This window comes from Opisthocomus hoazin, chromosome Z (genome assembly GCF_030867145.1).
Source record: "Opisthocomus hoazin isolate bOpiHoa1 chromosome Z, bOpiHoa1.hap1, whole genome shotgun sequence".
Taxonomy (NCBI): domain Eukaryota; kingdom Metazoa; phylum Chordata; class Aves; order Opisthocomiformes; family Opisthocomidae; genus Opisthocomus; species Opisthocomus hoazin.
In genome coordinates this window covers 80,750,266-80,777,310 of record NC_134454.1, presented here as the reverse complement: position 1 = coordinate 80,777,310, position 27,045 = coordinate 80,750,266, and the positions used below count along the sequence as shown (strand labels likewise).

Genomic DNA, 27,045 nt, shown 5'->3' with positions numbered 1-27,045 from the left:
TGCACTCAATCCCACTGTCCATGCCACCAACAAAGATGTTAAACTGCGCGTGTCCCAGTACCGACCCCTGAGGAACGCCACTCATCACGGGTCTCCACTAGGACACTGAGCTGTTGAACGCAACCCTCTGAGTGCGACCATCCACCCAACTCCTTCTCCACCGACTGGTCCATTCTTCAAATCTACAGCTCTCCAATTGACAGACAAGCCTGTTGTGCACGACACTGTCAAATGTTTTGCACAGCTCCAGGCAGATGATGTCAGTTGCTCTTCCCTTATCCACCAACGCCGCACACCACGCGTAGTAGGCCACTAATTCGTTCACGCATGACCTGCCCTTACTGAAGCCATGCTGGCAGCCACCAATCACCTCGTTGTTTTCTATGTGCCTTCACACACTTTCCAGCAGTATCTGCTCCATGATCTTGCCGAGCACACAGGAGACACTGATCGGCCTCAAGGGCCCCAGAACCTTCCTTGTTACCCCTTTAAACATGGGCATTGTGCTTCCCCTTTTCCAGCAGTGGGAACCTCACCAGGCGGCCACGCCTTCTCAAATAGGATGCAGACTCAATTCACATCTTCAGCTCCCACTTCCCTCAACCAGCACATGCATCTCATCAGGTCCCATCGACTTGCACACCTTCAGGTTCCTTAGATGGAAGCACTGGAGCACTACAGTCATTAGACCCACAGTCACCTCCTCTACTGACAGCTCAGGACTTACAGAGCTCCAGAAATTCCTGACAAATACATCATTTTCAAAGCTCTCAAAACGCGCTCATACGAAAACAAGAATGACAAACAAACAGAAACTAAAAAAGCCACAACAAATGCAGGAGCATTACACAAGGAAAAGACACTGGGGCAGGAAGGGAAATTCAGCGGAAAACAACTCGCATGAGAGCCAGCCTAGCACAGAAAGTAGAAACCACAAAACCACCACATCAGCGGCGCAACAGCCACATCTGTTGCTACTACCGCGCTTTCAGGTCCCCCACGGAAACACTAAAGCCAACACGACCCCAAAACCGCCAAGACTGAAAGCCGCACCAGCCAAGCACCGCCACCGCCCTCCCCACGCACGGACACCCCACCAACGCACTTCCCCAACACCACCACAGCCGCCACACCAAACTGAAAACCACACACGGAAACTCGACACAACCAGAAAGCCAGGCACCCAAAGACCACCCACCACATAAAGCCGCCACCACCACACCGCCCCAAGCACAGCGCCCACCCGCACCACCACCACGCTCCTCTCAACAGCCTCCTGACCAGCACCACCCACACACCCACCATGCCTGCGCCCGCAACCCCGCAGCCCCGCCTGCGCCACGCCGCCACCACGCTCCTGCTCCTCCTGCCGCCTCTCGCCACCGCCCTCGCCTGCCACCACCTGCGGCCCCGACACGACGCCTTCGCCTGGGACAGCCTCCAGCTCCTCCACGCCTTGGCTCCCAGCCCGACACAGCCCTGCCACCACCACCACCACACGCCCTTCTTCCCCGACAACCTCCTCCGCAACAACCACCCACACCACCACCACGCCACCGCCCTACGCATCCTACAGCACCTCTTCCACACCCTCAGCACACCCAACACCCCTCCACACTGGGACGCCCACGCGCACCGCCGCCTCCTCAACGCCCTCCAGCACCACATCCACCAGCTCCAACAATGCCTCGCAGACGACGCCACGCTCTCCCAAGACCAAGCGCCCCGCAACCTCATGCTCCGCCTCAACAAATACTTCAGGGACATCCAACACTTCCTCCGCACCCACAACCACACCGCCTGCGCCTGGGACCACGTCCTCCTCGAAGCTCGCGTCTCCCTCCAACACCTCCACAACCTCACACGCACCAACAACAACTAGACCAACGGCCCACAACAAACCCACCTCTCTCCTCCCACTCACCGCTCCCCTACTTACACAACCATTTATTTATTTTGCTGGACATTCATTTCTATATTAATTTATACCGTTATTTATTTATTTATGCACTTGTTGCAAATAAAGACTTTATGCAAAAACAAAAAAGACGAGAAGAGAAATACGTGGTCATCATGCATGTGCCCGACAGGCAAAGTCAGGGTCTCTGCATGCAGGCAGGGACGAGCTGCCCTCCTGCAACCTGTCCCACCAATGTCCCCTCCCCCAGTCAAAGGCTTCCACACTGCAGACCACTCTTAGGGACCCTCCATGGTCCTGCAAGTGCACAGGCAGCTCCTGCTGATGCCAGACCCTCGCAGCACACGCTGGCCCACACACCATCAGCCTTACCCTCTGCGCTCCTCCTCTCCCAACACCCACCTTCCCCTTCCCAACCCTCTCCCACTGCCAAGACATCAAAGTCACCTCCAAACCACCACTCCACCACAAAAAACATCCACCAATGCCACAGAAGTGCTTGCGAACAAGCACGGTGGCATGGGCAAGGTGTACCTCAGCGAGGCGAGGAGGGGACCCACCAAGCCCTGCCGAGATTTGGACATGGAACACAGCCATGTCTGTCCTGTGCTCAGGGCTCCCAACCTGCACACAGGACTCCCACTGAGCTCTCACCAGAGCGCAGCGAAGGGCCAGAATCCCCTCCCTCCACCTGCTGGCCACGCTGCTTTCGATGCACCCCAGGATACGGTTGGCCTTCTGGGCTGCGAGCGCACATTGCTTCAAGACCCGCCTGCACAAGGTCCTGTGCAGCCTGCTCTAGGAGACCCTGCTTCGGCAGGGCGGTTGGACTACATGACCCACAGAGCTCCCTTCCACATCCCTACCAATCTGTGATTCTTGTCAGCCAACACCCCAAAGTCCATCCCCTCAGGGCTGCTCTCAATCCATTCTCCACCCACCCTGTATTTCTGCTTCGCGTTGCCCTCACCCATCTCCAGGACCTTCTGCACGCAGCTGCAAGCAGCCTCACAGTCACAAGCCCCGGTTCTCCTTGGGCACTTCAACCACCCTGACATCAGCTCGGAAGACCGCACAGCCAGCCACACGCAATCCAGGAGGTTCCTGCAGAGCACTGATGACAACTTTCTGATGCAAGTGGTGGAGGAACCAACAAGCAAAGGCGCTCTGCTGGGCCTTGTACTAACACACAAGGAGGGACTGGTTGAGGATGTAAAGGTCGGTGGTAGACTCGGCTGCAACGACCATGAAATGGTGGAGTTCAGGATCCTGCCTGGAGGAAGCAGGGCGATAAGTAGGATCAAAGCCTTGGACTTCAACAGAGCTAACTTTGGCCTCTTCAAGGAGCTACTGGGAGGAATCCCGTGGGTCAGGGCTCTCAAAGGCAGGGGGGTCCAAGAGTGCTGGTCGCTCTTTAAACATCACTTCCTCCATGCTCACGAGCGGTGCGTGCCCCTGCGAAAGAAATCTAGAAAAGGAGGCAGGAGACCCGCATGGATGAACTAGCAGCTTCTAGCGGAGCTCTGCTGGAAGAGAAACGTCCATGGAATGTGGAAAGAGGCGCACGCCACTTGCGAAGGGTACAGCAATGTTGTCAGAGCATGCAGGGATGCAACGAGCAAGGCCAAGATCCACCTGGAATTGAATCTGGCAAGGGATGTCCAAGACAAGAACAAGGGCTTCTTCAACTACATCAGCAGCAAACGGAAGACGAGGGATAACGTGGGGCCGCTGCTGAATGAGGAGGGTGTCCTGGTGACAGACAATGCAGAGAAGGCAGAGCTACTGAATGCCGCAACTGCTTCAGTCCTCAGTGCCAAGCCTGGCCCTCAGGAATCCCAAGCCCTGCAGCTAAGACAGGAAGCCTGCAGAAAGGAGCACTCTCCCTTGGTCGACGAGTACTGCGTGAGGGACCGCTTAAGCAATCTGCACGCCCACAAATCCATGGCCCCGATGGAATGCACCCACCAGTGCTGAGGGACCTGGCAGACGTCGTTGCTGAGCCACTCTCCATCATCTTTGAAAGGTGCTGGAGGACACGACACGTGCTCGAGGACTGCAGAAAAGCCAATGTCACTGCAGTCTCCACAAAGGGTAAGAAGGAGGACCCAGGGAACTACAGCCTGGTCAGCCTTACCTCCATCCCGGGAAAGATGATGGAGCAACTCACTCTACAGGTCACCATCAGGCAAGTGGAGGAGAAGAAGGTTGTCAGCACTAGTCAAGTCAACATGGATTCACCAAAGGGAAACCATGCTTGACCAATCTGATAGCTGTCTACGACAGCATGACTGGCTGGGTAGATGAAGGGAGAGCAGTGCATGTTGTCTACCTCGACTTCAGCATGGGTTTTCAGACTGTCTCCCGTAACATCCTCGTACGGAAGCTCAGGAAGTGTGGGCTGGATGAGTGGCCAGTCACGTGGATTGAGAACTGGCTGAAGGGCAGAGCTCAGAGGGTTGTCATCAGTGGCGCTGAGTCTAGTGGGAGGCCTCTAACTAGTGGTGTCCCCCAGGGGTCAGTACTCGGCCCACTCTTGTTCAACTTCTTCATCAGTGACCTGGACGAAGAGTTAGAATCTACCCTCAGCAAGTTTGTCGATGACATCAAACTGGGAGGAGTGGTGGATATGCCAGAAGGCTGTGCTGCCATTCAGCGAGAGCTGGACAGGCTGGAGAGTTGGGCGCAGACGAACCTGATGAGGTTCTAAAAGGCCAAGTGCACCTGGGGAGGAACAACCCCATGCACCACTACAGGCTTGGCACGGACACGCTGCAGAGCACCTCCGCACAGAGAGACCTGGGTGTCCTGGTGAACAACAAGTTGACCATGAGTCAGCAGTGTGCCCTGGCTGCCAACAAGGCCAATGGCATCCTGGCGTGCATTAAGACGAGTGTGGCCAGCAGGTCGAGGGAGCTTCTCCTCTCAATCTACTCTGCCCTAGTGAGGCCCCATCTGAACATGAGGAACAACTTCTTCACTCTGAGGGTGACAGAGCCATGGAATAGGTTGCCCAAGGAGGTTGTGGACTCTCCTTCTCTGAAGATATTCAAGATCCGCCTGGATAAGGTCCTGTGCAGCCTGCTCTAGCTGACACTGCTTCGGCATGGGGGTTGCACTACATGACCCACAGAGGTCCCTTCCAATCCTGACCATTCTGTGATTCTGTGACCTTGCACTTGGCCTTGGCGAACTTCAGCAGCTTTGTGCGGGACCACCTCTCAAGCCTCTCCAAGTCCCTCCGAGTGGCATCCTTTCCCTCCAGTGTGTCGACCGCACCACACAGCGTGGTGTTCTCGGCAAACTTGCTGACGCTGCACTCAATCCCACTGTCCATGCCACCAACAAAGATGTTAAACTGCGCGTGTCCCAGTACCGACCCCTGAGGAACGCCACTCATCACGGGTCTCCACTAGGACACTGAGCTGTTGAACGCAACCCTCTGAGTGCGACCATCCACCCAACTCCTTCTCCACCGACTGGTCCATTCTTCAAATCTACAGCTCTCCAATTGACAGACAAGCCTGTTGTGCACGACACTGTCAAATGTTTTGCACAGCTCCAGGCAGATGATGTCAGTTGCTCTTCCCTTATCCACCAACGCCGCACACCACGCGTAGTAGGCCACTAATTCGTTCACGCATGACCTGCCCTTACTGAAGCCATGCTGGCAGCCACCAATCACCTCGTTGTTTTCTATGTGCCTTCACACACTTTCCAGCAGTATCTGCTCCATGATCTTGCCGAGCACACAGGAGACACTGATCGGCCTCAAGGGCCCCAGAACCTTCCTTGTTACCCCTTTAAACATGGGCATTGTGCTTCCCCTTTTCCAGCAGTGGGAACCTCACCAGGCGGCCACGCCTTCTCAAATAGGATGCAGACTCAATTCACATCTTCAGCTCCCACTTCCCTCAACCAGCACATGCATCTCATCAGGTCCCATCGACTTGCACACCTTCAGGTTCCTTAGATGGAAGCACTGGAGCACTACAGTCATTAGACCCACAGTCACCTCCTCTACTGACAGCTCAGGACTTACAGAGCTCCAGAAATTCCTGACAAATACATCATTTTCAAAGCTCTCAAAACGCGCTCATACGAAAACAAGAATGACAAACAAACAGAAACTAAAAAAGCCACAACAAATGCAGGAGCATTACACAAGGAAAAGACACTGGGGCAGGAAGGGAAATTCAGCGGAAAACAACTCGCATGAGAGCCAGCCTAGCACAGAAAGTAGAAACCACAAAACCACCACATCAGCGGCGCAACAGCCACATCTGTTGCTACTACCGCGCTTTCAGGTCCCCCACGGAAACACTAAAGCCAACACGACCCCAAAACCGCCAAGACTGAAAGCCGCACCAGCCAAGCACCGCCACCGCCCTCCCCACGCACGGACACCCCACCAACGCACTTCCCCAACACCACCACAGCCGCCACACCAAACTGAAAACCACACACGGAAACTCGACACAACCAGAAAGCCAGGCACCCAAAGACCACCCACCACATAAAGCCGCCACCACCACACCGCCCCAAGCACAGCGCCCACCCGCACCACCACCACGCTCCTCTCAACAGCCTCCTGACCAGCACCACCCACACACCCACCATGCCTGCGCCCGCAACCCCGCAGCCCCGCCTGCGCCACGCCGCCACCACGCTCCTGCTCCTCCTGCCGCCTCTCGCCACCGCCCTCGCCTGCCACCACCTGCGGCCCCGACACGACGCCTTCGCCTGGGACAGCCTCCAGCTCCTCCACGCCTTGGCTCCCAGCCCGACACAGCCCTGCCACCACCACCACCACACGCCCTTCTTCCCCGACAACCTCCTCCGCAACAACCACCCACACCACCACCACGCCACCGCCCTACGCATCCTACAGCACCTCTTCCACACCCTCAGCACACCCAACACCCCTCCACACTGGGACGCCCACGCGCACCGCCGCCTCCTCAACGCCCTCCAGCACCACATCCACCAGCTCCAACAATGCCTCGCAGACGATGCCACGCTCTCCCAAGACCAAGCGCCCCGCAACCTCATGCTCCGCCTCAACAAATACTTCAGGGACATCCAACACTTCCTCCGCACCCACAACCACACCGCCTGCGCCTGGGACCACGTCCTCCTCGAAGCTCGCGTCTCCCTCCAACACCTCCACAACCTCACACGCACCAACAACAACTAGACCAACGGCCCACAACAAACCCACCTCTCTCCTCCCACTCACCGCTCCCCTACTTACACAACCATTTATTTATTTTGCTGGACATTCATTTCTATATTAATTTATACCGTTATTTATTTATTTATGCACTTGTTGCAAATAAAGACTTTATGCAAAAACAAAAAAGACGAGAAGAGAAATACGTGGTCATCATGCATGTGCCCGACAGGCAAAGTCAGGGTCTCTGCATGCAGGCAGGGACGAGCTGCCCTCCTGCAACCTGTCCCACCAATGTCCCCTCCCCCAGTCAAAGGCTTCCACACTGCAGACCACTCTTAGGGACCCTCCATGGTCCTGCAAGTGCACAGGCAGCTCCTGCTGATGCCAGACCCTCGCAGCACACGCTTGCCCACACACCATCAGCCTTACCCTCTGCGCTCCTCCTCTCCCAACACCCACCTTCCCCTTCCCAACCCTCTCCCACTGCCAAGACATCAAAGTCACCTCCAAACCACCACTCCACCACAAAAAACATCCACCAATGCCACAGAAGTGCTTGCGAACAAGCACGGTGGCATGGGCAAGGTGTACCTCAGCGAGGCGAGGAGGGGACCCACCAAGCCCTGCCGAGATTTGGACATGGAACACAGCCATGTCTGTCCTGTGCTCAGGGCTCCCAACCTGCACACAGGACTCCCACTGAGCTCTCACCAGAGCGCAGCGAAGGGCCAGAATCCCCTCCCTCCACCTGCTGGCCACGCTGCTTTCGATGCACCCCAGGATACGGTTGGCCTTCTGGGCTGCGAGCGCACATTGCTTCAAGACCCGCCTGCACAAGGTCCTGTGCAGCCTGCTCTAGGAGACCCTGCTTCGGCAGGGCGGTTGGACTACATGACCCACAGAGCTCCCTTCCACATCCCTACCAATCTGTGATTCTTGTCAGCCAACACCCCAAAGTCCATCCCCTCAGGGCTGCTCTCAATCCATTCTCCACCCACCCTGTATTTCTGCTTCGCGTTGCCCTCACCCATCTCCAGGACCTTCTGCACGCAGCTGCAAGCAGCCTCACAGTCACAAGCCCCGGTTCTCCTTGGGCACTTCAACCACCCTGACATCAGCTCGGAAGACCGCACAGCCAGCCACACGCAATCCAGGAGGTTCCTGCAGAGCACTGATGACAACTTTCTGATGCAAGTGGTGGAGGAACCAACAAGCAAAGGCGCTCTGCTGGGCCTTGTACTAACACACAAGGAGGGACTGGTTGAGGATGTAAAGGTCGGTGGTAGACTCGGCTGCAACGACCATGAAATGGTGGAGTTCAGGATCCTGCCTGGAGGAAGCAGGGCGATAAGTAGGATCAAAGCCTTGGACTTCAACAGAGCTAACTTTGGCTTCTTCAAGGAGCTACTGGGAGGAATCCCGTGGGTCAGGGCTCTCAAAGGCAGGGGGGTCCAAGAGTGCTGGTCGCTCTTTAAACATCACTTCCTCCATGCTCACGAGCGGTGCGTGCCCCTGCGAAAGAAATCTAGAAAAGGAGGCAGGAGACCCGCATGGATGAACTAGCAGCTTCTAGCGGAGCTCTGCTGGAAGAGAAATGTCCATGGAATGTGGAAAGAGGCGCACGCCACTTGCGAAGGGTACAGCAATGTTGTCAGAGCATGCAGGGATGCAACGAGCAAGGCCAAGATCCACCTGGAATTGAATCTGGCAAGGGATGTCCAAGACAAGAACAAGGGCTTCTTCAACTACATCAGCAGCAAACGGAAGACGAGGGATAACGTGGGGCCGCTGCTGAATGAGGAGGGTGTCCTGGTGACAGACAACGCAGAGAAGGCAGAGCTACTGAATGCCGCAACTGCTTCAGTCCTCAGTGCCAAGCCTGGCCCTCAGGAATCCCAAGCCCTGCAGCTAAGACAGGAAGCCTGCAGAAAGGAGCACTCTCCCTTGGTCGACGAGTACTGCGTGAGGGACCGCTTAAGCAATCTGCACGCCCACAAATCCATGGCCCCGATGGAATGCACCCACCAGTGCTGAGGGACCTGGCAGACGTCGTTGCTGAGCCACTCTCCATCATCTTTGAAAGGTGCTGGAGGACACGACACGTGCTCGAGGACTGCAGAAAAGCCAATGTCACTGCAGTCTCCACAAAGGGTAAGAAGGAGGACCCAGGGAACTACAGCCTGGTCAGCCTTACCTCCATCCCGGGAAAGATGATGGAGCAACTCACTCTACAGGTCACCATCAGGCAAGTGGAGGAGAAGAAGGTTGTCAGCACTAGTCAAGTCAACATGGATTCACCAAAGGGAAACCATGCTTGACCAATCTGATAGCTGTCTACGACAGCATGACTGGCTGGGTAGATGAAGGGAGAGCAGTGCATGTTGTCTACCTCGACTTCAGCATGGGTTTTCAGACTGTCTCCCGTAACATCCTCGTACGGAAGCTCAGGAAGTGTGGGCTGGATGAGTGGCCAGTCACGTGGATTGAGAACTGGCTGAAGGGCAGAGCTCAGAGGGTTGTCATCAGTGGCGCTGAGTCTAGTGGGAGGCCTCTAACTAGTGGTGTCCCCCAGGGGTCAGTACTCGGCCCACTCTTGTTCAACTTCTTCATCAGTGACCTGGACGAAGAGTTAGAATCTACCCTCAGCAAGTTTGTCGATGACATCAAACTGGGAGGAGTGGTGGATATGCCAGAAGGCTGTGCTGCCATTCAGCGAGAGCTGGACAGGCTGGAGAGTTGGGCGCAGACGAACCTGATGAGGTTCTAAAAGGCCAAGTGCACCTGGGGAGGAACAACCCCATGCACCACTACAGGCTTGGCACGGACACGCTGCAGAGCACCTCCGCACAGAGAGACCTGGGTGTCCTGGTGAACAACAAGTTGACCATGAGTCAGCAGTGTGCCCTGGCTGCCAACAAGGCCAATGGCATCCTGGCGTGCATTAAGACGAGTGTGGCCAGCAGGTCGAGGGAGCTTCTCCTCTCAATCTACTCTGCCCTAGTGAGGCCCCATCTGAACATGAGGAACAACTTCTTCACTCTGAGGGTGACAGAGCCATGGAATAGGTTGCCCAAGGAGGTTGTGGACTCTCCTTCTCTGAAGATATTCAAGATCCGCCTGGATAAGGTCCTGTGCAGCCTGCTCTAGCTGACACTGCTTCGGCATGGGGGTTGCACTACATGACCCACAGAGGTCCCTTCCAATCCTGACCATTCTGTGATTCTGTGACCTTGCACTTGGCCTTGGCGAACTTCAGCAGCTTTGTGCGGGACCACCTCTCAAGCCTCTCCAAGTCCCTCCGAGTGGCATCCTTTCCCTCCAGTGTGTCGACCGCACCACACAGCGTGGTGTTCTCGGCAAACTTGCTGACGCTGCACTCAATCCCACTGTCCATGCCACCAACAAAGATGTTAAACTGCGCGTGTCCCAGTACCGACCCCTGAGGAACGCCACTCATCACGGGTCTCCACTAGGACACTGAGCTGTTGAACGCAACCCTCTGAGTGCGACCATCCACCCAACTCCTTCTCCACCGACTGGTCCATTCTTCAAATCTACAGCTCTCCAATTGACAGACAAGCCTGTTGTGCACGACACTGTCAAATGTTTTGCACAGCTCCAGGCAGATGATGTCAGTTGCTCTTCCCTTATCCACCAACGCCGCACACCACGCGTAGTAGGCCACTAATTCGTTCACGCATGACCTGCCCTTACTGAAGCCATGCTGGCAGCCACCAATCACCTCGTTGTTTTCTATGTGCCTTCACACACTTTCCAGCAGTATCTGCTCCATGATCTTGCCGAGCACACAGGAGACACTGATCGGCCTCAAGGGCCCCAGAACCTTCCTTGTTACCCCTTTAAACATGGGCATTGTGCTTCCCCTTTTCCAGCAGTGGGAACCTCACCAGGCGGCCACGCCTTCTCAAATAGGATGCAGACTCAATTCACATCTTCAGCTCCCACTTCCCTCAACCAGCACATGCATCTCATCAGGTCCCATCGACTTGCACACCTTCAGGTTCCTTAGATGGAAGCACTGGAGCACTACAGTCATTAGACCCACAGTCACCTCCTCTACTGACAGCTCAGGACTTACAGAGCTCCAGAAATTCCTGACAAATACATCATTTTCAAAGCTCTCAAAACGCGCTCATACGAAAACAAGAATGACAAACAAACAGAAACTAAAAAAGCCACAACAAATGCAGGAGCATTACACAAGGAAAAGACACTGGGGCAGGAAGGGAAATTCAGCGGAAAACAACTCGCATGAGAGCCAGCCTAGCACAGAAAGTAGAAACCACAAAACCACCACATCAGCGGCGCAACAGCCACATCTGTTGCTACTACCGCGCTTTCAGGTCCCCCACGGAAACACTAAAGCCAACACGACCCCAAAACCGCCAAGACTGAAAGCCGCACCAGCCAAGCACCGCCACCGCCCTCCCCACGCACGGACACCCCACCAACGCACTTCCCCAACACCACCACAGCCGCCACACCAAACTGAAAACCACACACGGAAACTCGACACAACCAGAAAGCCAGGCACCCAAAGACCACCCACCACATAAAGCCGCCACCACCACACCGCCCCAAGCACAGCGCCCACCCGCACCACCACCACGCTCCTCTCAACAGCCTCCTGACCAGCACCACCCACACACCCACCATGCCTGCGCCCGCAACCCCGCAGCCCCGCCTGCGCCACGCCGCCACCACGCTCCTGCTCCTCCTGCCACCTCTCGCCACCGCCCTCGCCTGCCACCACCTGCGGCCCCGACACGACGCCTTCGCCTGGGACAGCCTCCAGCTCCTCCACGCCTTGGCTCCCAGCCCGACACAGCCCTGCCACCACCACCACCACACGCCCTTCTTCCCCGACAACCTCCTCCGCAACAACCACCCACACCACCACCACGCCACCGCCCTACGCATCCTACAGCACCTCTTCCACACCCTCAGCACACCCAACACCCCTCCACACTGGGACGCCCACGCGCACCGCCGCCTCCTCAACGCCCTCCAGCACCACATCCACCAGCTCCAACAATGCCTCGCAGACGACGCCACGCTCTCCCAAGACCAAGCGCCCCGCAACCTCATGCTCCGCCTCAACAAATACTTCAGGGACATCCAACACTTCCTCCGCACCCACAACCACACCGCCTGCGCCTGGGACCACGTCCTCCTCGAAGCTCGCGTCTCCCTCCAACACCTCCACAACCTCACACACACCAACAACAACTAGACCAACGGCCCACAACAAACCCACCTCTCTCCTCCCACTCACCGCTCCCCTACTTACACAACCATTTATTTATTTTGCTGGACATTCATTTCTATATTAATTTATACCGTTATTTATTTATTTATGCACTTGTTGCAAATAAAGACTTTATGCAAAAACAAAAAAGACGAGAACATAAATACGTGGTCATCATGCATGTGCCCGACAGGCAAAGTCAGGGTCTCTGCATGCAGGCAGGGACGAGCTGCCCTCCTGCAACCTGTCCCACCAATGTCCCCTCCCCCAGTCAAAGGCTTCCACACTGCAGACCACTCTTAGGGACCCTCCATGGTCCTGCAAGTGCACAGGCAGCTCCTGCTGATGCCAGACCCTCGCAGCACACGCTTGCCCACACACCATCAGCCTTACCCTCTGCGCTCCTCCTCTCCCAACACCCACCTTCCCCTTCCCAACCCTCTCCCACTGCCAAGACATCAAAGTCACCTCCAAACCACCACTCCACCACAAAAAACATCCACCAATGCCACAGAAGTGCTTGCGAACAAGCACGGCGGCATGGGCAAGGTGTACCTCAGCGAGGCGAGGAGGGGACCCACCAAGCCCTGCCAAGATTTGGACATGGAACACAGCCATGTCTGTCCTGTGCTCAGGGCTCCCAACCTGCACACAGGACTCCCACTGAGCTCTCACCAGAGCGCAGCGAAGGGCCAGAATCCCCTCCCTCCACCTGCTGGCCACGCTGCTTTCGATGCACCCCAGGATACGGTTGGCCTTCTGGGCTGCGAGCGCACATTGCTTCAAGACCCGCCTGCACAAGGTCCTGTGCAGCCTGCTCTAGGAGACCCTGCTTCGGCAGGGCGGTTGGACTACATGACCCACAGAGCTCCCTTCCACATCCCTACCAATCTGTGATTCTTGTCAGCCAACACCCCAAAGTCCATCCCCTCAGGGCTGCTCTCAATCCATTCTCCACCCACCCTGTATTTCTGCTTCGCGTTGCCCTCACCCATCTCCAGGACCTTCTGCACGCAGCTGCAAGCAGCCTCACAGTCACAAGCCCCGGTTCTCCTTGGGCACTTCAACCACCCTGACATCAGCTCGGAAGACCGCACAGCCAGCCACACGCAATCCAGGAGGTTCCTGCAGAGCACTGATGACAACTTTCTGATGCAAGTGGTGGAGGAACCAACAAGCAAAGGCGCTCTGCTGGGCCTTGTACTAACACACAAGGAGGGACTGGTTGAGGATGTAAAGGTCGGTGGTAGACTCGGCTGCAACGACCATGAAATGGTGGAGTTCAGGATCCTGCCTGGAGGAAGCAGGGCGATAAGTAGGATCAAAGCCTTGGACTTCAACAGAGCTAACTTTGGCCTCTTCAAGGAGCTACTGGGAGGAATCCCGTGGGTCAGGGCTCTCAAAGGCAGGGGGGTCCAAGAGTGCTGGTCGCTCTTTAAACATCACTTCCTCCATGCTCACGAGCGGTGCGTGCCCCTGCGAAAGAAATCTAGAAAAGGAGGCAGGAGACCCGCATGGATGAACTAGCAGCTTCTAGCGGAGCTCTGCTGGAAGAGAAACGTCCATGGAATGTGGAAAGAGGCGCACGCCACTTGCGAAGGGTACAGCAATGTTGTCAGAGCATGCAGGGATGCAACGAGCAAGGCCAAGATCCACCTGGAATTGAATCTGGCAAGGGATGTCCAAGACAAGAACAAGGGCTTCTTCAACTACATCAGCAGCAAACGGAAGACGAGGGATAACGTGGGGCCGCTGCTGAATGAGGAGGGTGTCCTGGTGACAGACGATGCAGAGAAGGCAGAGCTACTGAATGCCGCAACTGCTTCAGTCCTCAGTGCCAAGCCTGGCCCTCAGGAATCCCAAGCCCTGCAGCTAAGACAGGAAGCCTGCAGAAAGGAGCACTCTCCCTTGGTCGACGAGTACTGCGTGAGGGACCGCTTAAGCAATCTGCACGCCCACAAATCCATGGCCCCGATGGAATGCACCCACCAGTGCTGAGGGACCTGGCAGACGTCGTTGCTGAGCCACTCTCCATCATCTTTGAAAGGTGCTGGAGGACACGACACGTGCTCGAGGACTGCAGAAAAGCCAATGTCACTGCAGTCTCCACAAAGGGTAAGAAGGAGGACCCAGGGAACTACAGCCTGGTCAGCCTTACCTCCATCCCGGGAAAGATGATGGAGCAACTCACTCTACAGGTCACCATCAGGCAAGTGGAGGAGAAGAAGGTTGTCAGCACTAGTCAAGTCAACATGGATTCACCAAAGGGAAACCATGCTTGACCAATCTGATAGCTGTCTACGACAGCATGACTGGCTGGGTAGATGAAGGGAGAGCAGTGCATGTTGTCTACCTCGACTTCAGCATGGGTTTTCAGACTGTCTCCCGTAACATCCTCGTACGGAAGCTCAGGAAGTGTGGGCTGGATGAGTGGCCAGTCACGTGGATTGAGAACTGGCTGAAGGGCAGAGCTCAGAGGGTTGTCATCAGTGGCGCTGAGTCTAGTGGGAGGCCTCTAACTAGTGGTGTCCCCCAGGGGTCAGTACTCGGCCCACTCTTGTTCAACTTCTTCATCAGTGACCTGGACGAAGAGTTAGAATCTACCCTCAGCAAGTTTGTCGATGACATCAAACTGGGAGGAGTGGTGGATATGCCAGAAGGCTGTGCTGCCATTCAGCGAGAGCTGGACAGGCTGGAGAGTTGGGCGCAGACGAACCTGATGAGGTTCTAAAAGGCCAAGTGCACCTGGGGAGGAACAACCCCATGCACCACTACAGGCTTGGCACGGACACGCTGCAGAGCACCTCCGCACAGAGAGACCTGGGTGTCCTGGTGAACAACAAGTTGACCATGAGTCAGCAGTGTGCCCTGGCTGCCAACAAGGCCAATGGCATCCTGGCGTGCATTAAGACGAGTGTGGCCAGCAGGTCGAGGGAGCTTCTCCTCTCAATCTACTCTGCCCTAGTGAGGCCCCATCTGAACATGAGGAACAACTTCTTCACTCTGAGGGTGACAGAGCCATGGAATAGGTTGCCCAAGGAGGTTGTGGACTCTCCTTCTCTGAAGATATTCAAGATCCGCCTGGATAAGGTCCTGTGCAGCCTGCTCTAGCTGACACTGCTTCGGCATGGGGGTTGCACTACATGACCCACAGAGGTCCCTTCCAATCCTGACCATTCTGTGATTCTGTGACCTTGCACTTGGCCTTGGCGAACTTCAGCAGCTTTGTGCGGGACCACCTCTCAAGCCTCTCCAAGTCCCTCCGAGTGGCATCCTTTCCCTCCAGTGTGTCGACCGCACCACACAGCGTGGTGTTCTCGGCAAACTTGCTGACGCTGCACTCAATCCCACTGTCCATGCCACCAACAAAGATGTTAAACTGCGCGTGTCCCAGTACCGACCCCTGAGGAACGCCACTCATCACGGGTCTCCACTAGGACACTGAGCTGTTGAACGCAACCCTCTGAGTGCGACCATCCACCCAACTCCTTCTCCACCGACTGGTCCATTCTTCAAATCTACAGCTCTCCAATTGACAGACAAGCCTGTTGTGCACGACACTGTCAAATGTTTTGCACAGCTCCAGGCAGATGATGTCAGTTGCTCTTCCCTTATCCACCAACGCCGCACACCACGCGTAGTAGGCCACTAATTCGTTCACGCATGACCTGCCCTTACTGAAGCCATGCTGGCAGCCACCAATCACCTCGTTGTTTTCTATGTGCCTTCACACACTTTCCAGCAGTATCTGCTCCATGATCTTGCCGAGCACACAGGAGACACTGATCGGCCTCAAGGGCCCCAGAACCTTCCTTGTTACCCCTTTTAAACATGGGCATTGTGCTTCCCCTTTTCCAGCAGTGGGAACCTCACCAGGCGGCCACGCCTTCTCAAATAGGATGCAGACTCAATTCACATCTTCAGCTCCCACTTCCCTCAACCAGCACATGCATCTCATCAGGTCCCATCGACTTGCACACCTTCAGGTTCCTTCGATGGAAGCACTGGAGCACTACAGTCATTAGACCCGCAGTCACCTCCTCTACTGACAGCTCAGGACTTACAGAGCTCCAGAAATTCCTGACAAATACATCATTTTCAAAGCTCTCAAAATGCGCTCATACGAAAACAAGAATGACAAACAAACAGAAACTAAAAAAGCCACAACAAATGCAGGAGCATTACACAAGGAAAAGACACTGGGGCAGGAAGGGAAATTCAGCGGAAAACAACTCGCATGAGAGCCAGCCTAGCACAGAAAGTAGAAACCACAAAACCACCACATCAGCGGCGCAACAGCCACATCTGTTGGTACTACCGCGCTTTCAGGTCCCCCACAGAAACACTAAAGCCAACACGACCCCAAAACTGCCAAGACTGAAAGCCGCACCAGCCAAGCACCGCCACCGCCCTCCCCACGCACGGACACCCCACCAACGCACTTCCCCAACACCACCACAGCCGCCACACCAAACTGAAAACCACACACGGAAACTCGACACAACCAGAAAGCCAGGCACCCAAAGACCACCCACCACATAAAGCCGCCACCACCACACCGCCCCAAGCACAGCGCCCACCCGCACCACCACCACGCTCCTCTCAACAGCCTCCTGACCAGCACCACCCACACACCCACCATGCCTGCGCCCGCAACCCCGCAGCCCCGCCTGCGCCACGCCGCCACCACGCTCCTGCTCCTCCTGCCGCCTCTCGCCACCGCCCTCGCCTGCCACCACCTGCGGCCCCGACACGACGCCTTCGCCTGGGACAGCCTCCAGCTCCTCCACGCCTTGGCTCCCAGCCCGACACAGCCCTGCCACCACCACCACCACACGCCCTTCTTCCCCGACAACCTCCTCCGCAACAACCACCCACACCACCACCACGCCACCGCCCTACGCATCCTACAGCACCTCTTCCACACCCTCAGCACACCCAACACCCCTCCACACTGGGACGCCCACGCGCACCGCCGCCTCCTCAACGCCCTCCAGCACCACATCCACCAGCTCCAACAATGCCTCGCAGACGACGCCACGCTCTCCCAAGACCAAGCGCCCCGCAACCTCATGCTCCGCCTCAACAAATACTTCAGGGACATCCAACACTTCCTCCGCACCCACAACCACACCGCCTGCGCCTGGGACCACGTCCTCCTCGAAGCTCGCGTCTCCCTCCAACACCTCCACAACCTCACACGCACCAACAACAACTAGACCAACGGCCCACAACAAACCCACCTCTCTCCTCCCACTCACCGCTCCCCTACTTACACAACTTTTTATTTATTTTGCTGGACATTCATTTATATATTAATTTATACCGTTATTTATTTATTTATGCACTTGGTGCAAATAAAGACTTTATGCAAAAACAAAAAAGACGAGAACATAAATACGTGGTCATCATGCATGTGCCCGACAGGCAAAGTCAGGGTCTCTGCACGCAGGCAGGGACGAGCTGCCCTCCTGCAACCTGTCCCACCAATGTCCCCTCCCCCAGTCAAAGGCTTCCACACTGCAGACCACTCTTAGGGACCCTCCATGGTCCTGCAAGTGCACAGGCAGCTCCTGCTGATGCCAGACCCTCGCAGCACACGCTGGCCCACACACCATCAGCCTTACCACCCTCTGCGCTCCTCCTCTCCCAACACCCACCTTCCCCTTCCCAACCCTCTCCCACTGCCAAGACATCAAAGTCACCTCCAAACCACCACTCCACCACAAAAAACATCCACCAATGCCACAGAAGTGCTTGCGAACAAGCACGGTGGCATGGGCAAGGTGTACCTCAGCGAGGCGAGGAGGGGACCCACCAAGCCCTGCCGAGATTTGGACATGGAACACAGCCATGTCTGTCCTGTGCTCAGGGCTCCCAACCTGCACGCAGGACTCCCACTGGGCTCTCACCAGAGCGCAGCGGAGGGCCAGAATCCCCTCCCTCCACCTGCTGGCCACGCTGCTTTCGATGCACCCCAGGATACGGTTGGCCTTCTGGGCTGCGAGCGCACATTGCTTCAAGACCCGCCTGCACAAGGTCCTGTGCAGCCTGCTCTAGGAGACCCTGCTTCGGCAGGGCGGTTGGACTACATGACCCACAGAGCTCCCTTCCAGATCCCTACTAATCTGTGATTCTGTGATTCTTGTCAGCCAACACCCCAAAGTCCATCCCCTCAGGGCTGCTCTCAATCCATTCTCCACCCACCCTGTATTTCTGCTTCGCGTTGCCCTCACCCATCTCCAGGACCTTCTGCATGCAGCTGCAAGCAGCCTCACAGTCACAGGCCCCGGTTCTCCTTGGGCACTTCAATCACCCTGGCATCAGCTCGGAAGACCGCACAGCCAGGCACACGCAATCCAGGAGGTTCCTGCAGAGCACTGATGACAACTTTCTGATGCAAGTGGTGGAGGAACCAACAAGCAAAGGCGCTCTGCTGGGCCTTGTACTAACACACAAGGAGGGACTGGTTGAGGATGTAAGGTCAGTGGTAGACTCGGCTGCAACGACCATGAAATGGTGGAGTTCAGGATCCTGCCTGGAGGAAGCAGGGCGATAAGTAGGATCAAAGCCTTGGACTTCAACAGAGCTAACTTTGGCCTCTTCAAGGAGCTACTGGGAGGAATCCCGTGGGTCAGGGCTCTCAAAGGCAGGGGGGTCCAAGAGTGCTGGTCGCTCTTTAAACATCACTTCCTCCATGCTCACGAGCGGTGCGTGCCCCTGCGAAAGAAATCTAGAAAAGGAGGCAGGAGACCCGCATGGATGAACTAGCAGCTTCTAGCGGAGCTCTGCTGGAAGAGAAATGTCCATGGAATGTGGAAAGAGGCGCACGCCACTTGCGAAGGGTACAGCAATGTTGTCAGAGCATGCAGGGATGCAACGAGCAAGGCCAAGATCCACCTGGAATTGAATCTGGCAAGGGATGTCCAAGACAAGAACAAGGGCTTCTTCAACTACATCAGCAGCAAACGGAAGACGAAGGATAACGTGGGGCCGCTGCTGAACGAGGAGGCTGTCCTGGTGACAGACGATGCAGAGAAGGCAGAGCTACTGAATGCCGCAACTGCTTCAGTCCTCAGTGCCAAGCCTGGCCCTCAGGAATCCCAGGCCCTGCAGCTAAGACAGGAAGCCTGCAGAAAGGAGCACTCTCCCTTGGTCGACGAGGACTGCGTGAGGGAGCGCTTAAGCAATCTGCACGCCCACAAATCCATGGCCCCGATGGAATGCACCCACCAGTGCTGAGGGACCTGGCAGACGTCGTTGCTGAGCCACTCTCCATCATCTTTGAAAGGTGCTGGAGGACACGACATGTGCTCGAGGACTGCAGAAAAGCCAATGTCACTGCAGTCTCCACAAAGGGTAAGAAGGAGGACCCAGGGAACTACAGCCTGGTCAGCCTTACCTCCATCCCGGGAAAGATGATGGAGCAACTCACTCTACAGGTCACCATCAGGCAAGTGGAGGAGAAGAAGGTTGTCAGCACTAGTCAAGTCAACATGGATTCACCAAAGGGAAACCATGCTTGACCAATCTGATAGCTGTCTACGACAGCATGATTGGCTGGGTAGATGAAGGGAGAGCAGTGCATGTTGTCTACCTCGACTTCAGCATGGGTTTTCAGACTGTCTCCCGTAACATCCTCGTACGGAAGCTCAGGAAGTGTGGGCTGGATGAGTGGCCAGTCACGTGGATTGAGAACTAGCTGAAGGGCAGAGCTCAGAGGGTTGTCATCAGCGGCGCTGAGTCTAGTGGGAGGCCTCTAACTAGTGGTGTCCACCAGGGGTCAGTACTCGGCCCACTCTTGTTCAACTTCTTCATCAGTGACCTGGACGAAGAGTTAGAATCTACCCTCAGCAAGTTCGTCGATGACATCAAACTGGGAGGAGTGGTGGATATGCCAGAAGGCTGTGCTGCCATTCAGCGAGAGCTGGACAGGCTGGAGAGTTGGGCGCAGACGAACCTGATGAGGTTCTAAAAGGCCAAGTGCACCTGGGGAGGAACAACCCCATGCACCACTACAGGCTTGGCACGGACACGCTGCAGAGCACCTCCGCACAGAGAGACCTGGGTGTCCTGGTGAACAACAAGTTGACCATGAGCCAGCAGTGTGCCCTGGCTGCCAACAAGGCCAATGGCATCCTGGCGTGCATTAAGATGAGTGTGGCCAGCAGGTCGAGGGAGCTTCTCCTCTCAATCTACTCTGCCCTAGTGAGGCCCCATCTGAAGTACTGTGTCCAGTTCTGGACTCCCCACTTCAAGTAAGATGAGGAGCTACTGGACACAGTCCAGCGGACGGCTACGAGGATGATGACGGGACTGGAGCATCTCTCCTATGAGGAAAGGCTGAGGGAGCTGGCCTTGTTCAGCCTGAAGAAGAGAAGGCTGAGAGGGGACCTTAGAAATGCCTAAAAATATCTGAAAAGGGTGGGTGTCAGGAGGATGGGGCAGGCTCCTTTCAGTGGTGCCCAGCGACAGGACAAGGGGCAACGAGCACAAACTGAAGCAGAGGAAGTTCCGTCTGAACATGAGGAACAACTTCTTCACTCTGAGGGTGACGGAGCACTGGAATACGTTGCCCAAGGAGGTTGTGGACTCTCCTTCTCTGAAGATATTCAAGACCCGCCTGGATAAGGTCCTGTGCAGCCTGCTCTAGCTGACACTGCTTCGGCACGGGGGTTGCACTACATGATCCACAGAGGTCCCTTCCAATCCTGACCATTCTGTGATTCTGTGACCTTGCACTTGGCCTTGGCGAACTTCAGCAGCTTTGTGCGGGACCACCTCTCAAACCTCTCCAAGTCCCTCCGAGTGGCATCCTTTCCCTCCAGTGTGTCGACCGCACCACACAGCGTGGTGTTCTCGGCAAACTTGCTGACGCTGCACTCAATCCCACTGTCCATGCCACCAACAAAGATGTTAAACTGCGCGTGTCCCAGTACCGACCCCTGAGGAACGCCACTCATCACGGGTCTCCACTAGGACACTGAGCTGTTGAACGCAACCCTCTGAGTGCGACCATCCACCCAACTCCTTCTCCACCGACTGGTCCATTCTTCAAATCTACAGCTCTCCAATTGACAGACAAGCCTGTTGTGCACGACACTGTCAAATGTTTTGCACAGCTCCAGGCAGATGACGTCAGTTGCTCTTCCCTTATCCACCAACGCCGCACACCACGCGTAGTAGGCCACTAATTCGTTCACGCATGACCTGCCCTTACTGAAGCCATGCTGGCTGTCACCAATCACCTCGTTGTTTTCTATGTGCCTTCACACACTTTCCAGCAGTATCTGCTCCATGATCTTGCCGAGCACACATGAGACACTGATCGGCCTCAAGGGCCCCAGAACCTTCCTTGTTACCCCTTTAAACATGGGCACTGTGCTTCCCCTTTTCCAGCAGTGGGAACCTCACCAGGCGGCCACGCCTTCTCAAATAGGATGCAGACTCAATTCACATCTTCAGCTCCCACTTCCCTCAACCAGCACATGCATCTCATCAGGTCCCATCGACTTGCACACCTTCAGGTTCCTTAGACGGAAGCACTGGAGCACTACAGTCATTAGACCCACAGTCACCTCCTCTACTGACAGCTCAGGACTTACAGAGCTCCAGAAATTCCTGACAAATACATCATTTTCAAAGCTCTCAAAACGCGCTCATACGAAAACAAGAATGACAAACAAACAGAAACTAAAAAAGCCACAACAAATGCAGGAGCATTACACAAGGAAAAGACACTGGGGCAGGAAGGGAAATTCAGCGGAAAACAACTCGCATGAGAGCCAGCCTAGCACAGAAAGTAGAAACCACAAAACCACCACATCAGCGGCGCAACAGCCACATCTGTTGCTACTACCGCGCTTTCAGGTCCCCCACGGAAACACTAAAGCCAACACGACCCCAAAACTGCCAAGACTGAAAGCCGCACCAGCCAAGCACCGCCACCGCCCTCCCCACGCACGGACACCCCACCAACGCACTTCCCCAACACCACCACAGCCGCCACACCAAACTGAAAACCACACACGGAAACTCGACACAACCAGAAAGCCAGGCACCCAAAGACCACCCACCACATAAAGCCGCCACCACCACACCGCCCCAAGCACAGCGCCCACCCGCACCACCACCACGCTCCTCTCAACAGCCTCCTGACCAGCACCACCCACACACCCACCATGCCTGCGCCCGCAACCCCGCAGCCCCGCCTGCGCCACGCCGCCACCACGCTCCTGCTCCTCCTGCCGCCTCTCGCCACCGCCCTCGCCTGCCACCACCTGCGGCCCCGACACGACGCCTTCGCCTGGGACAGCCTCCAGCTCCTCCACGCCTTGGCTCCCAGCCCGACACAGCCCTGCCACCACCACCACCACACGCCCTTCTTCCCCGACAACCTCCTCCGCAACAACCACCCACACCACCACCACGCCACCGCCCTACGCATCCTACAGCACCTCTTCCACACCCTCAGCACACCCAACACCCCTCCACACTGGGACGCCCACGCGCACCGCCGCCTCCTCAACGCCCTCCAGCACCACATCCACCAGCTCCAACAATGCCTCGCAGACGACGCCACGCTCTCCCAAGACCAAGCGCCCCGCAACCTCATGCTCCGCCTCAACAAATACTTCAGGGACATCCAACACTTCCTCCGCACCCACAACCACACCGCCTGCGCCTGGGACCACGTCCTCCTCGAAGCTCGCGTCTCCCTCCAACACCTCCACAACCTCACACGCACCAACAACAACTAGACCAACGGCCCACAACAAACCCACCTCTCTCCTCCCACTCACCGCTCCCCTACTTACACAACTTTTTATTTATTTTGCTGGACATTCATTTCTATATTAATTTATACCGTTATTTATTTATTTATGCACTTGGTGCAAATAAAGACTTTATGCAAAAACAAAAAAGACGAGAACATAAATACGTGGTCATCATGCATGTGCCCCACAGGCAAAGTCAGGGTCTCTGCACGCAGGCAGGGACGAGCTGCCCTCCTGCAACCTGTCCCACCAATGTCCCCTCCCCCAGTCAAAGGCTTCCACACTGCAGACCACTCTTAGGGACCCTCCATGGTCCTGCAAGTGCACAGGCAGCTCCTGCTGATGCCAGACCCTCGCAGCACACGCTTGCCCACACACCATCAGCCTTACCACCCTCTGCGCTCCTCCTCTCCCAACACCCACCTTCCCCTTCCCAACCCTCTCCCACTGCCAAGACATCAAAGTCACCTCCAAACCACCACTCCACCACAAAAAACATCCACCAATGCCACAGAAGTGCTTGCGAACAAGCACGGTGGCATGGGCAAGGTGTACCTCAGCGAGGTGAGGAGGGGACCCACCAAGCCCTGCCGAGATTTGGACATGGAACACAGCCATGTCTGTCCTGTGCTCAGGGCTCCCAACCTGCACGCAGGACTCCCACTGGGCTCTCACCAGAGCGCAGCGGAGGGCCAGAATCCCCTCCCTCCACCTGCTGGCCACGCTGCTTTCGATGCACCCCAGGATACGGTTGGCCTTCTGGGCTGCGAGCGCACATTGCTTCAAGACCCGCCTGCACAAGGTCCTGTGCAGCCTGCTCTAGGAGACCCTGCTTCGGCAGGGCGGTTGGACTACATGACCCACAGAGCTCCCTTCCAGATCCCTACTAATCTGTGATTCTGTGATTCTTGTCAGCCAACACCCCAAAGTCCATCCCCTCAGGGCTGCTCTCAATCCATTCTCCACCCACCCTGTATTTCTGCTTCGCGTTGCCCTCACCCATCTCCAGGACCTTCTGCATGCAGCTGCAAGCAGCCTCACAGTCACAGGCCCCGGTTCTCCTTGGGCACTTCAACCACCCTGCCATCAGCTCGGAAGACTGCACAGCCAGGCACACGCAATCCAGGAGGTTCCTGCAGAGCACTGATGACAACTTTCTGATGCAAGTGGTGGAGGAACCAACAAGCAAAGGCGCTCTGCTGGGCCTTGTACTAACACACAAGGAGGGACTGGTTGAGGATGTAAGGTCAGTGGTAGACTCGGCTGCAACGACCATGAAATGGTGGAGTTCAGGATCCTGCCTGGAGGAAGCAGGGCGATAAGTAGGATCAAAGCCTTGGACTTCAACAGAGCTAACTTTGGCCTCTTCAAGGAGCTACTGGGAGGAATCCCGTGGGTCAGGGCTCTCAAAGGCAGGGCGGTCCAAGAGTGCTGGACGCTCTTTAAACATCACTTCCCTCCATGCTCACGAGCGGTGCGTGCCCCTGGGAAAGAAATCTAGAAAAGGAGGCAGGAGACCCGCATGGATGAACTAGCAGCTTCTAGCGGAGCTCTGCTGGAAGAGAAATGTCCATGGAATGTGGAAAGAGGCGCACGCCACTTGCGAAGGGTACAGCAATGTTGTCAGAGCATGCAGGGATGCAACGAGCAAGGCCAAGATCCACCTGGAATTGAATCTGGCAAGGGATGTCCAAGACAAGAACAAGGGCTTCTTCAACTACATCAGCAGCAAACGGAAGATGAAGGATAACGTGGGGCCGCTGCTGAACGAGGAGGCTGTCCTGGTGACAGACGATGCAGAGAAGGCAGAGCTACTGAATGCTGCAACTGCTTCAGTCCTCAGTGCCAAGCCTGGCCCTCAGGAATCCCAGGCCCTGCAGCTAAGACAGGAAGCCTGCAGAAAGGAGCACTCACCCTTGGTCGACGAGGACTGCGTGAGGGAGCGCTTAAGCAATCTGCATGCCCACAAATCCGTGGCCCCGATGGAATGCACCCACCAGTGCTGAGGGACCTGGCAGACGTCGTTGCTGAGCCACTCTCCATCATCTTTGAAAGGTGCTGGAGGACACGACATGTGCTCGAGGACTGCAGAAAAGCCAATGTCACTGCAGTCTCCACAAAGGGTAAGAAGCAGGACCCAGGGAACTACAGCCTGGTCAGCCTTACCTCCATCCCGGGAAAGATGATGGAGCAACTCACTCTACAGGTCATCATCAGGCAAGTGGAGGAGAAGAAGGTTGTCAGCACTAGTCAAGTCAACATGGATTCACCAAAGGGAAACCATGCTTGACCAATCTGATAGCTGTCTACGACAGCATGATTGGCTGGGCAGATGAAGGGAGAGCAGTGCATGTTGTCTACCTCGACTTCAGCATGGGTTTTCAGACTGTCTCCCGTAACATCCTCATACGGAAGCTCAGGAAGTGTGGGCTGGATGGGTGGCCTGTCAGGTGGATTGAGAACTGGCTGAAGGGCAGAGCTCAGAGGGTTGTCATCAGCGGCGCTGAGTCTAGTGGGAGGCCTCTAACTAGTGGTGTCCCCCAGGGGTCAGTACTCGGCCCACTCTTGTTCAACTTCTTCATCAGTGACCTGGACGAAGAGTTAGAATCTACCCTCAGCAAGTTCGTTGATGACATCAAACTGGGAGGAGTGGTGGATATGCCAGAAGGCTGTGCTGCCATTCAGCGAGAGCTGGACAGGCTGGAGAGTTGGGCGCAGACGAACCTGATGAGGTTCTAAAAGGCCAAGTGCACCTGGGGAGGAACAACCCCATGCACCACTACAGGCTTGGCACGGACACGCTGCAGAGCACCTCCGCACAGAGAGACCTGGGTGTCCTGGTGGACAACAAGTTGACCATGAGCCAGCAGTGTGCCCTGGCTGCCAACAAGGCCAATGGCATCCTGGCGTGCATTAAGATGAGTGTGGCCAGCAGGTCGAGGGAGCTTCTCCTCTCAATCTACTCTGCCCTAGTGAGGCCCCATCTGAAGTACTGTGTCCAGTTCTGGACTCCCCACTTCAAGTAAGATGAGGAGCTACTGGACACAGTCCAGCGGAGGGCTATGAGGATGATGACGGGACTGGAGCATCTCTCCTATGAGGAAAGGCTGAGGGAGCTGGCCTTGTTCAGCCTGAAGAAGAGAAGGCTGAGAGGGGACCTTAGAAATGCCTAAAAATATCTGAAAAGGGTGGGTGTCAGGAGGATGGGGCAGGCTCCTTTCAGTGGTGCCCAGCGACAGGACAAGGGGCAACGAGCACAAACTGAAGCGGAGGAAGTTCCGTCTGAACATGAGGAACAACTACTTCACTCTGAGGGTGACGGAGCACTGGAATACGTTGCCCAAGGAGGTTGTGGACTCTCCTTCTCTGAAGATATTCAAGATCCGCCTGGATAAGGTCCTGTGCAGCCTGCTCTAGCTGACACTGCTTCGGCATGGGGGTTGCACTACATGATCCACAGAGGTCCCTTCCAATCCTGACCATTCTGTGATTCTGTGACCTTGCACTTGGCCTTGGCGAACTTCAGCAGCTTTGTGCGGGACCACCTCTCAAGCCTCTCCAAGTCCCTCCGAGTGGCATCCTTTCCCTCCAGCGTGTCGACCGCACCACACAGCGTGGTGTTCTCGGCAAACTTGCTGACGCTGCACTCAATCCCACTGTCCATGCCACCAACAAAGATGTTAAACTGCGCGTGTCCCAGTACCGACCCCTGAGGAACGCCACTCATCACGGGTCTCCACTAGGACACTGAGCTGTTGAACGCAACCCTCTGAGTGCGACCATCCACCCAACTCCTTCTCCACCGACTGGTCCATTCTTCAAATCTACAGCTCTCCAATTGACAGACAAGCCTGTTGTGCACGACACTGTCAAATGTTTTGCACAGCTCCAGGCAGATGATGTC

General features: G+C 55.9%; 6 protein-coding genes across 11 annotated transcripts in view; 5 read left to right on the top strand and 1 right to left on the bottom strand.

The window, feature by feature from the left end:
- The window catches only part of UBAP2 (ubiquitin associated protein 2), a 176,361-nt gene that overhangs the window by 22,938 nt on the left and 126,378 nt on the right, over positions 1–27,045 (bottom strand). The gene's annotated exons all lie outside the window — the stretch shown is intronic.
- Positions 1,304–1,884, top strand: LOC142358850 (interferon-like). The gene has a single exon (XM_075411038.1). It carries the CDS (start codon positions 1,304–1,306, stop codon positions 1,880–1,882), a length of 579 nt encoding a protein of 192 aa, XP_075267153.1. The 3' UTR covers positions 1,883–1,884.
- LOC142358859 (interferon-like) lies at positions 6,537–7,117 on the top strand. Its single transcript, XM_075411080.1, has one exon. It carries the CDS (start codon positions 6,537–6,539, stop codon positions 7,113–7,115), a length of 579 nt encoding a protein of 192 aa, XP_075267195.1. The 3' UTR covers positions 7,116–7,117.
- On the top strand, positions 11,770–12,348 carry LOC142358851 (interferon-like). The gene has a single exon (XM_075411046.1). The coding sequence runs from the start codon at positions 11,770–11,772 to the stop codon at positions 12,346–12,348; it is 579 nt and encodes a 192-aa protein (XP_075267161.1).
- LOC142358843 (interferon-like) lies at positions 17,004–17,582 on the top strand. Its single transcript, XM_075411030.1, has one exon. It carries the CDS (start codon positions 17,004–17,006, stop codon positions 17,580–17,582), a length of 579 nt encoding a protein of 192 aa, XP_075267145.1.
- Positions 22,545–23,123, top strand: LOC142358844 (interferon-like). Its single transcript, XM_075411031.1, has one exon. It carries the CDS (start codon positions 22,545–22,547, stop codon positions 23,121–23,123), a length of 579 nt encoding a protein of 192 aa, XP_075267146.1.